Source organism: Myotis lucifugus, unplaced genomic scaffold (genome assembly GCF_000147115.1).
Source record: "Myotis lucifugus unplaced genomic scaffold, Myoluc2.0 scaffold_7, whole genome shotgun sequence".
In the NCBI taxonomy this organism is placed as follows: domain Eukaryota; kingdom Metazoa; phylum Chordata; class Mammalia; order Chiroptera; family Vespertilionidae; genus Myotis; species Myotis lucifugus.
In genome coordinates this window covers 10,562,458-10,575,485 of record NW_005871055.1, presented here as the reverse complement: position 1 = coordinate 10,575,485, position 13,028 = coordinate 10,562,458, and the positions used below count along the sequence as shown (strand labels likewise).

The 13,028-nt window shown below is 42.6% G+C and overlaps 1 protein-coding gene across 3 annotated transcripts in view; it reads right to left on the bottom strand.

The window, feature by feature from the left end:
- Positions 1–13,028, bottom strand: part of WDFY2 (WD repeat and FYVE domain containing 2) — a 223,281-nt gene that overhangs the window by 109,098 nt on the left and 101,155 nt on the right. For all 3 annotated transcript variants that reach the window (XM_006083563.3, XM_014449351.2, XM_023748796.1), the window contains one exon: positions 7,147–7,220. In XM_006083563.3, the coding sequence (XP_006083625.1) occupies positions 7,147–7,220 (74 nt within the window). The remainder of the gene's footprint in view (positions 1–7,146; positions 7,221–13,028) is intronic.

The following is a 13,028-nucleotide window of genomic DNA, read 5'->3' as shown; positions in this document are numbered from 1 at the left end:
GCCTGAAATACCTCCTATTTTTAGCTAACTAAATCCCAGGTCATCTTCTAAATTCAGCTCACATGGAACTGACCAGACCACTCTCACACTCTCTTCTGATCTCAGCTTTGACAACATCACACATTGATATATTGCTACTTTTGCTATTATTTTTATTTTGTGTTACTTATTTCTTAACTTCATTTTCCCCCAACTGAAAGATAAATTCTTTGAAACCAGGAGTCACATGTTGGAATTAGCATCATCTTTTAGATACAGTTGATATTTAAATAATTGTTGGTTGGCTAGAATACATGAGATGTTATGACAGAAAATCTTAAAGTCCTACCTCAGCATAAATAGCAATTAACACAATTGAACTGACTTCTTTTAACATTAAAACAGAAGGCATTTCTGCCCTAGCCAGTTTGGCTCAGTGGATAGAGCATCGGCCCTTGGACTGAAGGGTCTCCTGTTTGATTCCGGTCAAGGGCACATATCTTGGTTGCAGAGGCAACCAATCAATGTGTCTCTCTGGCATCGATGTTTCTCTCTGTCTCTCCCCACTTCCTTCCACTTTCTCTAAAAATCAATGGAAAAATGCCCTCAGGTGAGGATTAACCAAAAAACAAAAACAAACAGAAGGCATTTCTGAAATCTCAAGATGAATTAAACTATTGGCATAACTTCTTCTCCTATAGAGAATAATTTCATTGTGAAAAATATTTTGAACAATAGAATTATACAAATAAACTATCTCAGAATTTAAGCAAGCACTCGTTACAACCAGCTATATTAAACTAGAGGCCTGGTGCATGGATTCGTGCACCGGTGGAGTCCCTCAGTGTGACTTGCGGGGATCGTGCTGAAACCGGCATCCAACATCCCCCGAGAGATGTAATAGTGTGCGGGAAGTGGCAGGCAGCCAGGGAGGAGCCGCTCCCGTTCATCCCGGCCCCACTCATTCCGGTCAGCTGAGCGTCTGCCCTCATCTTCCACCGCCGCCCCTCGCATCTCCTGGTCTGTTGCACCCAGCTATGGAGAAGTGGGTCCCTAGGGCGGAGCTCCTGTGGCCTCACTAGAAGTACAGACTGAGATTTGGAGAAGTGAGGTGAGTGCCCGAGGGGCTCCCGGGGCAGACCGGGGAGTAGCAGTAGCTACACGTTGAGGCTGCCCACTTCACGTGCTGTACTGCAAGTCCTGGGATGGCCCTGGTCTGATAGGAGGAGGCAGGCACTAGGAATGGAGTTGGTGGCCTCTTTTTCCCCTCCCTCCATCCCTTGGTCCCAGCTGCCCTAGGAGGATGCGGCCAGAGGGGTTGATGAGGGTTGGGGGTGCCACACCTCTGGTGCGGTGCCTGGGGAGCAGCAGAATTTGGGCTGGTGGCCCGGCCTCCCAATGTGAACTGCAGCTCAACCCCACCTGCTTGCGATCTTTCATAGACTCAATGGCCTGTTTCTCTTTTCCTCTGTCCAAGTTGACTGGCCCCTGGTGGCCAGTGCACATCATAGCAACCAGCCCACCGGTCGCTTAGGCTTTTATATATATACTAGAGGCCCAGTGCACAAAAATTTGTGCACTCGGGGGTTGGGAAGGGGGGGGGGCCCTCAGCCCGGCCTGTGCCCTCTCGCAGTCTGGGACCCCTTGGGAGATAACGATCTGCTGGCTTAGGCCTGCTCCCAGGTGGCAGAGGGCAGGCCCAATCCCTAGGTGCAGCCCCTGGTCGGGCTCAGAGCAGGGCCGATTGGGGAGTTGGGGCGCCGCGCCCTGGCATGCACAGAGCAGGGTGGATTGGGAGGTTGCGAAGCCACCCTCAGTCACGCTCAGGGTAGGGTTGATTGGGGGGGTTGGGGCACCGCCCGTCACCACTTCAAGGCAGGGTTGAAAGGGAAGGTTGCGGCGGCACCCCCCTGTAACACACAGAGCAGGGCCAATCAGGGGGTTTGGGCGCTGCCCCCTGTCACGCTGATCCGGTGCCGGGAGGCCTCGCGGCTCCGCTGATCCCGGTGCTGGGAGGCATATTACCCTTTTACTATATAGAATAGAGGCCTGGTGCACGGGTGGGGGCCAGCTGGTTTGCCCTGAAGGGTGTCCTGGATCAGGGTGGGGGTCCCCACTGGGGTGCCTGGCCAGTCTGGGTGAGGGGCTGAGGGCTGCTTTCAGGCTGGCGGTTGTTGATTGAAGCTCCCAACCGCTCCTTTTTTTTTATTTTATTCTGGGCCAGCTTTAGCTCTGGCTCTAGCTCTGAGGCTTCGTATCTGGTTTGTTTCGGTTCTATAATCGAAACAATGTATAACTTCAGCTCTGAGATCCTGGCCTATATTTGTTAGAATGTTTCAAACTGCCAGCTCAGAGGCCGGCAAGTCAGGTGGGGAACGTTGGAGTCCTCCTTCACTGAAGCAAGCAAGCCTCATGTTCGCTTCCAGCTGCCTGGCTGCCGGCCGCCATCTTGGCTGACAGTTAATTTGCATAAGGATACGCTGATTAGCCAATGGGAAGGGTAGCGGTCGTACGCTAATTACCATGTTTCTCTTTTATTAGTGTAGATAGACTAGAGGCCCGGCACACGGAATTCGTGCACGGGTAGAGTCCCTAGGGGCGACTGGCAGGGCGATTGGGGCCCCCCCGCTGGCACCTGCTTTGGCTGGCCTGGCACCTCCTGCTCACAGGCCCCACCCCCTGTCGCCACCGCCACTGCCACTCGGGGCCTGTGGGCTGGGGCAGCTCCTGCATTGAGCGTCTGCCACCTGGTGGTCAGTGTATGTCATAGCAACTGGTCCTTCCACCTGTAGTTCCGCCATTCAGTTGATTTGCATATTAGGCTTTTATTATATAGGATAGATAATAATAGTGTTTATACTTTAGCTAACAACTTGAACAACTTACTCATTGTATCCCTAACTTGGACAAAGGAACCAAACTAAGATCTGCTGGGAGAGGAGATGAATAAAAGATTGACCAACATTTAATACTTTATTAATGGAAGAGACAGACTTCAAAACTTTTTACAGCCTGGCCAGCATGGCTTAGTGGTTGAACATCAACCTATGAACCAGGAGGACACTGTTCTATTCCCGGTCAGGGCACATGCCCAGGTTGCAGGCTCGATCCCCAGTGGGGGGTGTGCAGGCGGCAGCCAATCAATGATTCTCTCTCATCATTGATGTTTTTTTTTCTCTCTCTCCCTCTCCCTTCCTCTCTGAAATCAATAAAAATATATTTTTTAAAAACTTTTTACAAAACAAGTTAAATAAGTAATAAAATATAGCTAACCTACTGAGTACTGTGTGTATAATTTCAGTTGGTAGGGCTCAGAAACCACCTGTTCAAAAAAGAAAAAGAAAGAACAAAAGGTAAAAGATAGCATTTGAACAATGCCTTAAGAAATAATTGATACTTTGTACCCCAAGAGGGCAGAAGGGGTTTGGGGCTATAAGATCAGAAAAAGCAAGTAATAGACATGAAAATATGCCCTCACCCCATTTTAGCTTCTGTTAATCATGGGAAAAATGAAAGGCCATTCCTCTCCTATATCACAAAACTGTCTCTATCTTTCCCTCCTATCTCAAAAGTCTCCCCACCCTTTACCAAAGCTAAATTCTCCAAATTGTTCCTGACCCTTTTGCTGCTTGTCTACTACCATATCGTGTTCCAGTGCTCACCATCTCTCTTCTTCCTTTTGTGGCCAAATTTTTGAAAGAATGGTCTATATTTATCTCTACTTCCTAATTCACTACTCAGTTACATAAGGTTAAATCTTTTTTATTCAGTAAAATAAAATGAAATAGGATATACTTTCTGATTTCCCACTTTCTTTTTTAAAATAAGTTAATCAGTATTTTTAAAATTTATTTGCTATATTCAGGGAACAGAGTCTCTAAATAGATTTCTCATGCCCAGAGAGTTAATTATTAAACAGCTGAAACTCTGTGTAAGTAAATAAATTGCTATTGTAGTTATCAGTGAGAATTCTGAACCTTAAACATGCTGTCTCTCAATGTATCTTTCCAAAACTCAGAGCTCTTTTACAATTCTTCAGATGAGAATAGGAGGGTATACAATTCATCTTCTTCAGCAATATGAAAGAGGTACTTTTAAGGAAATTAATTCATGCTGGGCCCTTAATCTTTTTTAGAAGACCCAGGATAAGGTAAGGTTTGATATCTCGACACTGTACTGACACACTGAGAAGTGTCTCAGTCCAGTCTTTGATTCATGTTTGGTTCTCTAGCTGTTTCATTTACTAAAGAAATAACGCCTAATGCCCTGGCCAGTATTGGTCAGTGGTTAGAGTGCCGGCCCATGCACCAACGGGTCATGGTTCAATACCTGATCAAGGGCATGTACCTGGGTTGCAGGTTCAATCCCTAGTCCCAGTCAGGGAATGTGTGGGAGGCAACTGATCATTGTGGCTGTCTGTCTGTCTCTCTCCCTCACACCTCCATTCTCTCTTAAAAAAAAAAATCTATGGAAAAAATATTCTCGGCTGAGAATTAACAAAACAAAAGAATGGCTAAGAACTCTCCATAACTTATGTTGTTTACCTTTCTTGACTCCAAAGCCAAATTTATCAGCACCCGTTAACCACTTACATTGATTTCAAAAATGCCAAGAATCACCAGTATGTTATATACACATAAGTCTTTTCATAAACAATGAGTGTTATAACTACTATTCCGTGAATTATTGAGCAATATGTGGGTCTTAGCTCACCTTTTCAGATTTCCTTTGTAATAAACACTTTATTTCATTAAGCAATCCAATTATCTTGCTTTATCTTTTAAAAATAGATTTATTCCACCTATAGCCGACTTTTTTAAAATGGCTCTTCTTAATGTAGACAAGATCTTTACCATGAATTTCTCTTCTGTCCTCCTAAGGAATAGAGTTTACAGAGCTACCAAATGCATTGAATATTACAGAAATTCCATAAATATTTGTCAATAGGCTAATTTATATTTAACAATATTAAGGTCACCAAACAAATGTTTTGATTAGGGAACAAATTGAAAATTTCAGGTCCACCTCTTCAGACTCCTTGTAGGGGTCAAGTCAAGACTACAAATGGAGACCTACATTGCATACGTCTAAATATTCAAGTTATAAATCAAGTTAAACTATTAAATAAAATATGGTCTCTTCCTCCAGTCTTGATAAATATACCTTCAACCACCTGGAGGTACTGATACTAATTTAGAATTTTTAGACTCCTTGAAGTTCCACACTATGGTGTGGTGACATGGGAGTGCCAGCCCACACCCTTCTCTTCACATTCCCCAGTTCAATCAACAACTTGAGGGGGCTTGTTCACACGTGTGGACATCCTACCCACTTCAAACCCTAGCCACCCTTCAGGCTAAGGCTACTAATTTTGTACAGTACCCACAGCATGGAGGTGGACAGAGTGAGGGCTTAAGATGGGCATATCCTCTTGGCTCTTCAGATCCTTCATCCTATGGCAAAGTGTGGCCAGAATAGAGTCCTCTAATTCACAGATTGCAAAGCAAGGCCTCTCTTGCCCAGAACGAAAGGTAGTACATACTGGGTAATTTACCAAATTGGAGAATTTACCAGATCAGTTTGTTACTGGTTAATATACTAGTTGAAAATAAACACGGTGGAACCTCCGTTCTTGAACTTAATTCGTTCTAGAAGGCTGTTAGAGAAGTGATTTGTTTGAAAACTGAGTCATTTTTTCCCCATTAGAAATAATGTAAGGTAAGTTGAATTAATCCGTTCCAGACCCCCAAATGATTCCCTGTTTTAATCTTTCTTATATACAGTACATGTCTAATGTACTGTTTAATCTATAAATAAACACTTCTTTTCTTTCAGCTATCAAACCAATAATACTGGCCTTAAGTGAATCACTTTTAGCATTTGGTCCAGGGATGTCTTCCAGGTCAGTATGCAGCATCTTTGCTTGGTCATATAACACACTGCCTCTGAAAAGGCTGGCACTGGCTGCTTTTCATTTATCCAAATCAACAACAGTTTTCCTACCTCTTCAATTGTGATCCTTGTTTCTTTCACACCCTTAGCAACATCAGCACTCTTGATGGCCTCTTTATGTTTTAAAATTCTGCTAATCTTTGATTTCAGTTTTGTCAGCAACAAAAGCATTCTCTCTTTTATTGCCTAAGAGACCCTTTTTGTCATGATGAGGTATCAGCTTGAAAGGGCTGTCAGTTTGAAAACTGAAGTTTGGTTCGATACCGAGACATTTTTTTCTATGAACAACTTGGTCAAGAACCAAATTGTTCTAGATGGGAGATGTTCGAGAAATGGGGTTTGACTGTATGTAAAAATAAGATTAAGTGGTAAAATCTGAGATCCCAATCTTTAATAACTTCAGTTCTCTCAAGTTCTACAATTGAAGGGTCTAATACAGCGGTTCTCAACCTGTGGGTCGCGACCCCTTTTGGTGGTCGAACGACCCTTTCACAGGGATCGCCTAAGACCATCCTGCATATCAGATATTAGCATTATGATTCATAACAGTAGCAACATTACAGTTATGAAGTAGCAACAGAAAATTTTATGGTTGGGTCACAACATGAGGAACTGTATTTAAAGTGCCAGAGGTTGAGAACCACTGGCTAATATTTACCTGGATCTACTATTCAGACTAAATGTAGATTCTGTGTTTTCTTTAAAAATTCATATAAATTTACCAAATTCTACTCACATGCTACAGGGAGTTAAGAGGACAACGAGGAACGGAAGAAAGAGGGGAAGGAGAAAACATAGAGTATCAAAACAAGATCAGATATGTGGTCTAAAAAAGTCATTTCCCTTGTATTCTGTCACTTGTGTGGGGAAGCATATGACACCATGATTAACAATCTGATCAAAGCCACTAGTATCACAGCTTGTTCCCACTAACACACAGATTTGTGTAGTTCACTTGCTGGCCTCATAATGCCCCTATTCTAGGCACTGTGTACACTGTAAATCAAGATGAATTTTATCAGCATTGAGTCTAATGATAGCTCTCCCTATACCTCAACATAAATTGCTGCACTGCAATTTTTACTTTACTTAGAAAGAAAATTCACTTGTTAATTTGAAAAAAAAACTAATAAATAATTCTCATCACAATATATATATACATATTCCACAGGAAGGGAATTATTTTAACTGGAAATCTTATTTATGTGTACTTACTGAGATTGTACCATTGTCTAGACCTATGGACAGTCTTCTTGTTTCCGGATTAAAAGACATGCATGAACATGGAGCTGAAAGAAATGAACATGTTGATGAAGTTAACAAAACAATGATTCTCATCGATGCAGGAGTGACTAGCTAAAAGTGTATGGCTATTTTTTTCTTTGGCCACTATTTCCTGAATAACAGTTCATTTAACTCCCACTCACCAAAACTGAAAACAGTAAATTTATAGCCAACCCTAGTTTTTCAGTTACACTTTTAATCAATATAACAAATAAGATATTCTCAAGTTCTAAGGGGCTTGGTCTCAGCTGTTCTGTCCATATCAAGTCTAAGTTTGCTTGACTAGATTAATAATATTTTGTGCTGTGTAATCCTTCTGTCACCAGCCTATCTGTCTCTTCCATTCAAACCCCAACTTTAATAGAAAAAACTATCTTTTCTGAACTAGTTTTGCAAAGGAAAGATCTTATTATCCCCCCCCCCACTAGTATAAAAATCTATTTTGAATCACAATTGATTTGGGGTATGAAGACTAGCAGAAATCTTTTATTCTCAGCATTCAAGGGATATGCTGGAAGCTGCTAATTAAAAAAGACTGAGGATTTGTCTCAATCTAAATGAGAACCAACTTGACACAGGGCCAGGCTCTACACCAGGGTCCTCAAACTACGGCCCGCGGGCCACATGCAAATACAAATATTGTATTTGTTCCCGTTTTGTTTTTTTACTTCAAATAGATATGTGGCAGTGTGCATAGGATTGTCATAGTTTTTTTTAAACTGATGAGGCCCAGAAATCAGGATTTTAAAAAGATTCCCAGGTGATTCTAATGTGCAGCCAAGGTTGAGAACCACTGCACAAGAAAGAAACCAGGTGAGTCAGTTCACCCTGTCCTGGACAGGGCTACCCGGTTCTGCAAGAATGACCTCAGCTTAAGTAAATTAAGCATGTCTGGAAGCCACGTGTGGCCATGAAGTGCTTGCTAAACAGTCAGCTTCCAGGAGCCTGCCTTATCAACCTACGCTTGCTTGTAAGAATGAAGGCCTTTTGACAATTTGTCCTATACTGAAATAGTTGTTATAAAGAGTCCTACACAATTTTTAAAAAATCCCCCTATCTTCACAGTAGCGCTGTAGATCATGAACTATTCATCATCATAATCATAACTGTCATCAGATATTTTTATTACTACTTTTCACAGTTATGGTTAGATGTCTTACCCAAGGTCACACAGGAAGAAAAAGCTGGAAAAGGTTCAAAGACATAACTCAAACACAGTCCTACTTTCAACCATCCAACTTAGATATCTTTAAACTATAAAAGAACTTCAAGTCCTACTAACAGAGCCATTTCATAAACACATCAATTAGTAATATTTTTTCTTTCTCTATAAAAGGGCCCTGAACCACAATAAAAAGATCTTCTAGCCCTAGCCAGTTTGGCTCAGTGGATAGAGTGTTGGCCTGAGGACTGGAGGATCCCAGGTTCGATTCCGGTCAAGGGCACATGCCTGGGTTGCGGGCTTGATCCCCAGTGGGGGGCATGCAGGAGGCAGCCAATCAATGATTCTCTCTCAACATTGATGTTTCAATCTCTCTCTCCCTCTCCCTTCCTTTCTGAAATCAATAAAAATATTTTTTTAAAAAATATTTTAAACTACATAATCACTTCTTTCTAATTTTCAATCATGATACAGTTAGAAAATAGAAACATACAAAAAATAATTCCCCCCCCCCTAAACTTCTAACTAGTACAGCAGAATATCTTCTTTCAGTTTAGCCACAAAATTAAACTAGATTCCCAAAGAACACTGCTGGAAAAAGTAATCAAATGGTATTTAATGCACTACCCTAAGAAAGTCTTACTTGCCAATGGCCTACAAACTATGTTGACAAAATTTCTACACAGATGCTAAGATGCCAGGTCTCATAATCCTCTATTGTGGGTAAAATTAAAATAAAACGATTTCATGAAAAATTATCATGTTAGCTGAAAAAAGCAAACAAAAATACACTGTGATTACAACTACATAAACACATAAAAATATATACAGAAAAGCTAAATATAGTTTGTTCAAGTAACAAGATTACTTCTTTAACATTGTCTTTACTTAGTATTTTGCTATTCCTGTTACAATTTTTAAATTGAATGATTTATTAAATATAAGTATCTATATATATAAAAAGCTAAGTGACCAATCATCTGATGGACCGACCAGCATAAAGGATGGCATACGCACTGGCAATCCTATCTAATAAAGAGGGAATATGCTAATTGACCCTCATGCTGTCAGAAAGATGGCGGCGCCCATAGCCAATAAGAAGGGAATATACTAGAACCTAGCCGGAACATGGCGGGAGAACCTGGATAGAACCTGGCGGGAGAACCTGGCCACAGAACCTAGAAACAGAACCTAGCGAGAGAACCTGGCTGAAGAACCTAGAGACAGAACCTGGATAGAACATGGCAAGAGAACCTGACTAGAACCTGGCTAGAGAACCTGGCGACTGAACCTGGCTAGAGAACCTGGAGAACCTGGCTGGAGAACCTAGCGAGAGAACATGGCAACAGAACCTGGCTGGAGATCCTAACCAGAACTTGGCCAGAGATCGTGGCTAGAGATCCTGGCTAGGCTGCTGATCAACTGAAGGCTGTCTCCACGTCATCCCTTCTTCGCCGACTCCGTCCACACCTTTGGGGACCCCTGGACCCCGCTGGGGCTGGACCCCAGCAAAAGACGGGTAAGACCCCACAGGGTGGGGCAACCTAAGACAGGCACAGTCGGGGGCCAGTAGAAGAAAACTTGGGGTGCAACAAAGGTGGGGCACAGATCCTCACCCCACCCCCAATGGTGCAGGGGCTTGAACACTCGCCCCTTCTGAGGAAGGTCTCCTGTCCCCGTGGCTGCTTCTTGCTTCCCATGCCCAGCCCAAATCAGGAACCAAAAGACAGAAGAGACTTGGTCCAGCTGAAAATGGTACCCAGAAAAATGAAGGCTTAGTTTAACAGATCCTAAATTTAAATCTAGCCTAACAACAGAAATGCTTAAGCCTCCTCAAGGACGTAAAATTATCATTTCAATTTATATTTACAGTGTAAATTAAGATTATTGTTAAAATATTAAATTTGACAGTAAAATAGTTGTCAAGTTTTCAAATTAAATTTGGCTAACTTGAAAGAAGTAATTATTCAAAAAAATATTAACCAAAATTTTCAGTTCGTGGTAAAATTGCTTAACATGCTATGAACCTAAAGCAGTCATATTTTTGTGCAAAAAATCAATATTTAAAGTTATCTAGACTGCATTATAAAATTTCTAAAAAGTCTCCTAATTAAATAAAAAAAAGGGGGATAGTGGAAAAATATAGTGGAAGAATGCCATGTAAGAAAATAGATCTTATAACTAAATTAAAATTTTTTCATTAGCGAGACACCCAGAAAAAACACACATTATGCCAGGGTAAGCCAGGGAAGATCATTTTAAAGAAAAGACCCCAAGTAAGGTTTTTCCTTTAACCTTTGGTCGAGAATATGTTTGTATACTTTCAGAGAACAGCTACAAGACCATGTGGAATCCTGTAACAATGGATCCCAGAAAGCCAGCCAAAAAGACAGAAGAGACAGTTCAGAGATGGAAATGGTGAAGACGCCTTGCCATGCTAGCAGTCAGCAGCTGTGCATTGCTGCAGGGTGCCCAGGACCAAACCAGAGGACCAGACCTGCATTACCACCATTTGTCCACCACCCAGAACCAGCATTTCATTGCTGGCACGTACACATGAACTGTCGGACATTGAAACTTGGACTCAGAACTGTTGAACATTGAAATTGGGACTTGTTCTTATATTTCTAGTCTACAGATACTTGATTTTTTAAAGAAAAAATAAGGGGGAGATGCCGGAGTCCATTCATTGTCTTCACTAGCTGAGTTTAGACAGAGACCCCCAAAAGCTAGTAACCTTTGAAGTTCTAGCAAAGGTCAGAACTGTGCACCACCCAGTTAATTTAGGTAACAATAGTTGAAGCATCATCCCCACCTTAGTTCACTTAATTCCTTAGATACTTGTGTAGATCCTTGTTGATTATTGTTGATCAGATACTCTGCCCATTCCTGGAAATCATCTACTGATGAGCTAATCAGATACTCTGTATATTCCTGGAAATTGTCTGCTGATCTGTGTGTCATTGAAACCTCCTTACCCTAAGGGCTACTCCAGATCAATAAAAGATTGGAGCGACCTGAGCATCGGTGGAAGTCCTTCGGGACTTGCCCGCCTGGTCCCCCAATATTGCAAAATTAAAAAAAAAAAAAAGAAGGGAATATACTAATTGGCCCTCATGCACTGCAAGATGATGGCGCCCACAGCCAATAAGGAGGGAATATGCTAATTGACTGCCACGCCCTCAAATATGGTGACACCCACAGCCACAAGATGGTGGCGCCCAGTACCCTCAGCCCTGCCTGCCTCCGGAGTCCCCCAGTCCCCTTAGTCCCCCAGTCACCCAGGGATGGTCCGAGGCACAGGCAAGCCTCATATGGAGGCTGCCCAGCCCCCCAGGGCCACCCAAGGCTCAGGTCACCAGGGCCAGCCGAGGCTTGCACTGCCGGCAGTGGCAGCAGCAGAGGTGTGATGGGGGCATCGCCTTCCCCTGATCGCCGGATTGCCTCTCTCCCCTGAGGGCTCCTGGACTGTGAGAGGGGGCAGGCTGGGCTGAGGGACCCCCTTCCAATGCATGAATTTTCATGCACCGGGCCTCTGGTAAATAAATAATAGTAGAAATCACTTTGCTTTGGGGAGATGGTTAATCTTGTCAAGTGAGCTATTTGATTCCTAGGATTTTCTGGAACCATCTGCATGTGAACAATCGTTTGCTAGCCTGAAAGATCAGGTAAATGGGGTCGTTTTGATAAGGGTACAAAGCATAGGCTTCTTTATTCTTCAGGGCTGGCCGGCCTTAGGGTCAAAGCTCAGAGAACACCCAAAGGCAAAATTGCCCCCTCTAGCAGGAGTCCAAAATGTAGGAGCAAGAAGCTTGGCCGGGGGTGTTATAAATGACAGGAAATCATGTCCTTAACAGAAGTTATCTCTAATTTACAAATATCCTTCCTAGAGTCCAGGGAATTTAGAAGATGGAAAAAAAAGACAAAAAACAAAAGAACTCATTCCTGAAGGACTGAGATAAATGATGGGTAAACACTCTCACATTAACGGCCAAGTTATTCGCCAGCCTCTGGATGGTTCTGTTGTGCAAACTGATGTGCTATGGACTGTGAGACATTTGTGTTATTAATTTAGGTGAGTCCCTAAAGACTTTCATTCAGAGACTCTTGCAAGAATCAAGAGACCAGAAGGCATTATTGAGTTGTAAATAAGAAGACAAACTCTGATATCAAAACTAAGATCTAATCCTTGAGCAGGCATTCACTGTTGCATGAATTTACGTCTGGACTTATCTCCGACTGTTTACTCACCTGCCAATGACCAGAGGGTGGCTGCAAGCTGTAAGTGAAGCTCTATCTGTTTAAAGTGCTGAGCACAGTAGGTCGCACAGAGAAAGCACCTGATGTTATTTTTGACATTGCTGTTGATCATTGGACTGTAAGGCATCCTCAGACCTCATGGAAATTAGTGAAGAAACACCAAAATGAGGGAAGAAAAATGTCATAATGCAGTGCAGATGCTTATTTTTAGATGTCTACACAGGTAAACAGGAGCGCTGAATCAATAAAATGCTACACAGAGAAGAAAGTGTAACATTCTTCAGGTCAGTAGGATGAAGTGAGAAATGTCACAGTCATTTCTGAGGTAGATGGGACAGAAAGGCAAGGAGTGCCTCCAACTTCTCAGAAGGGAGGCCTCTCCAGGGTACAG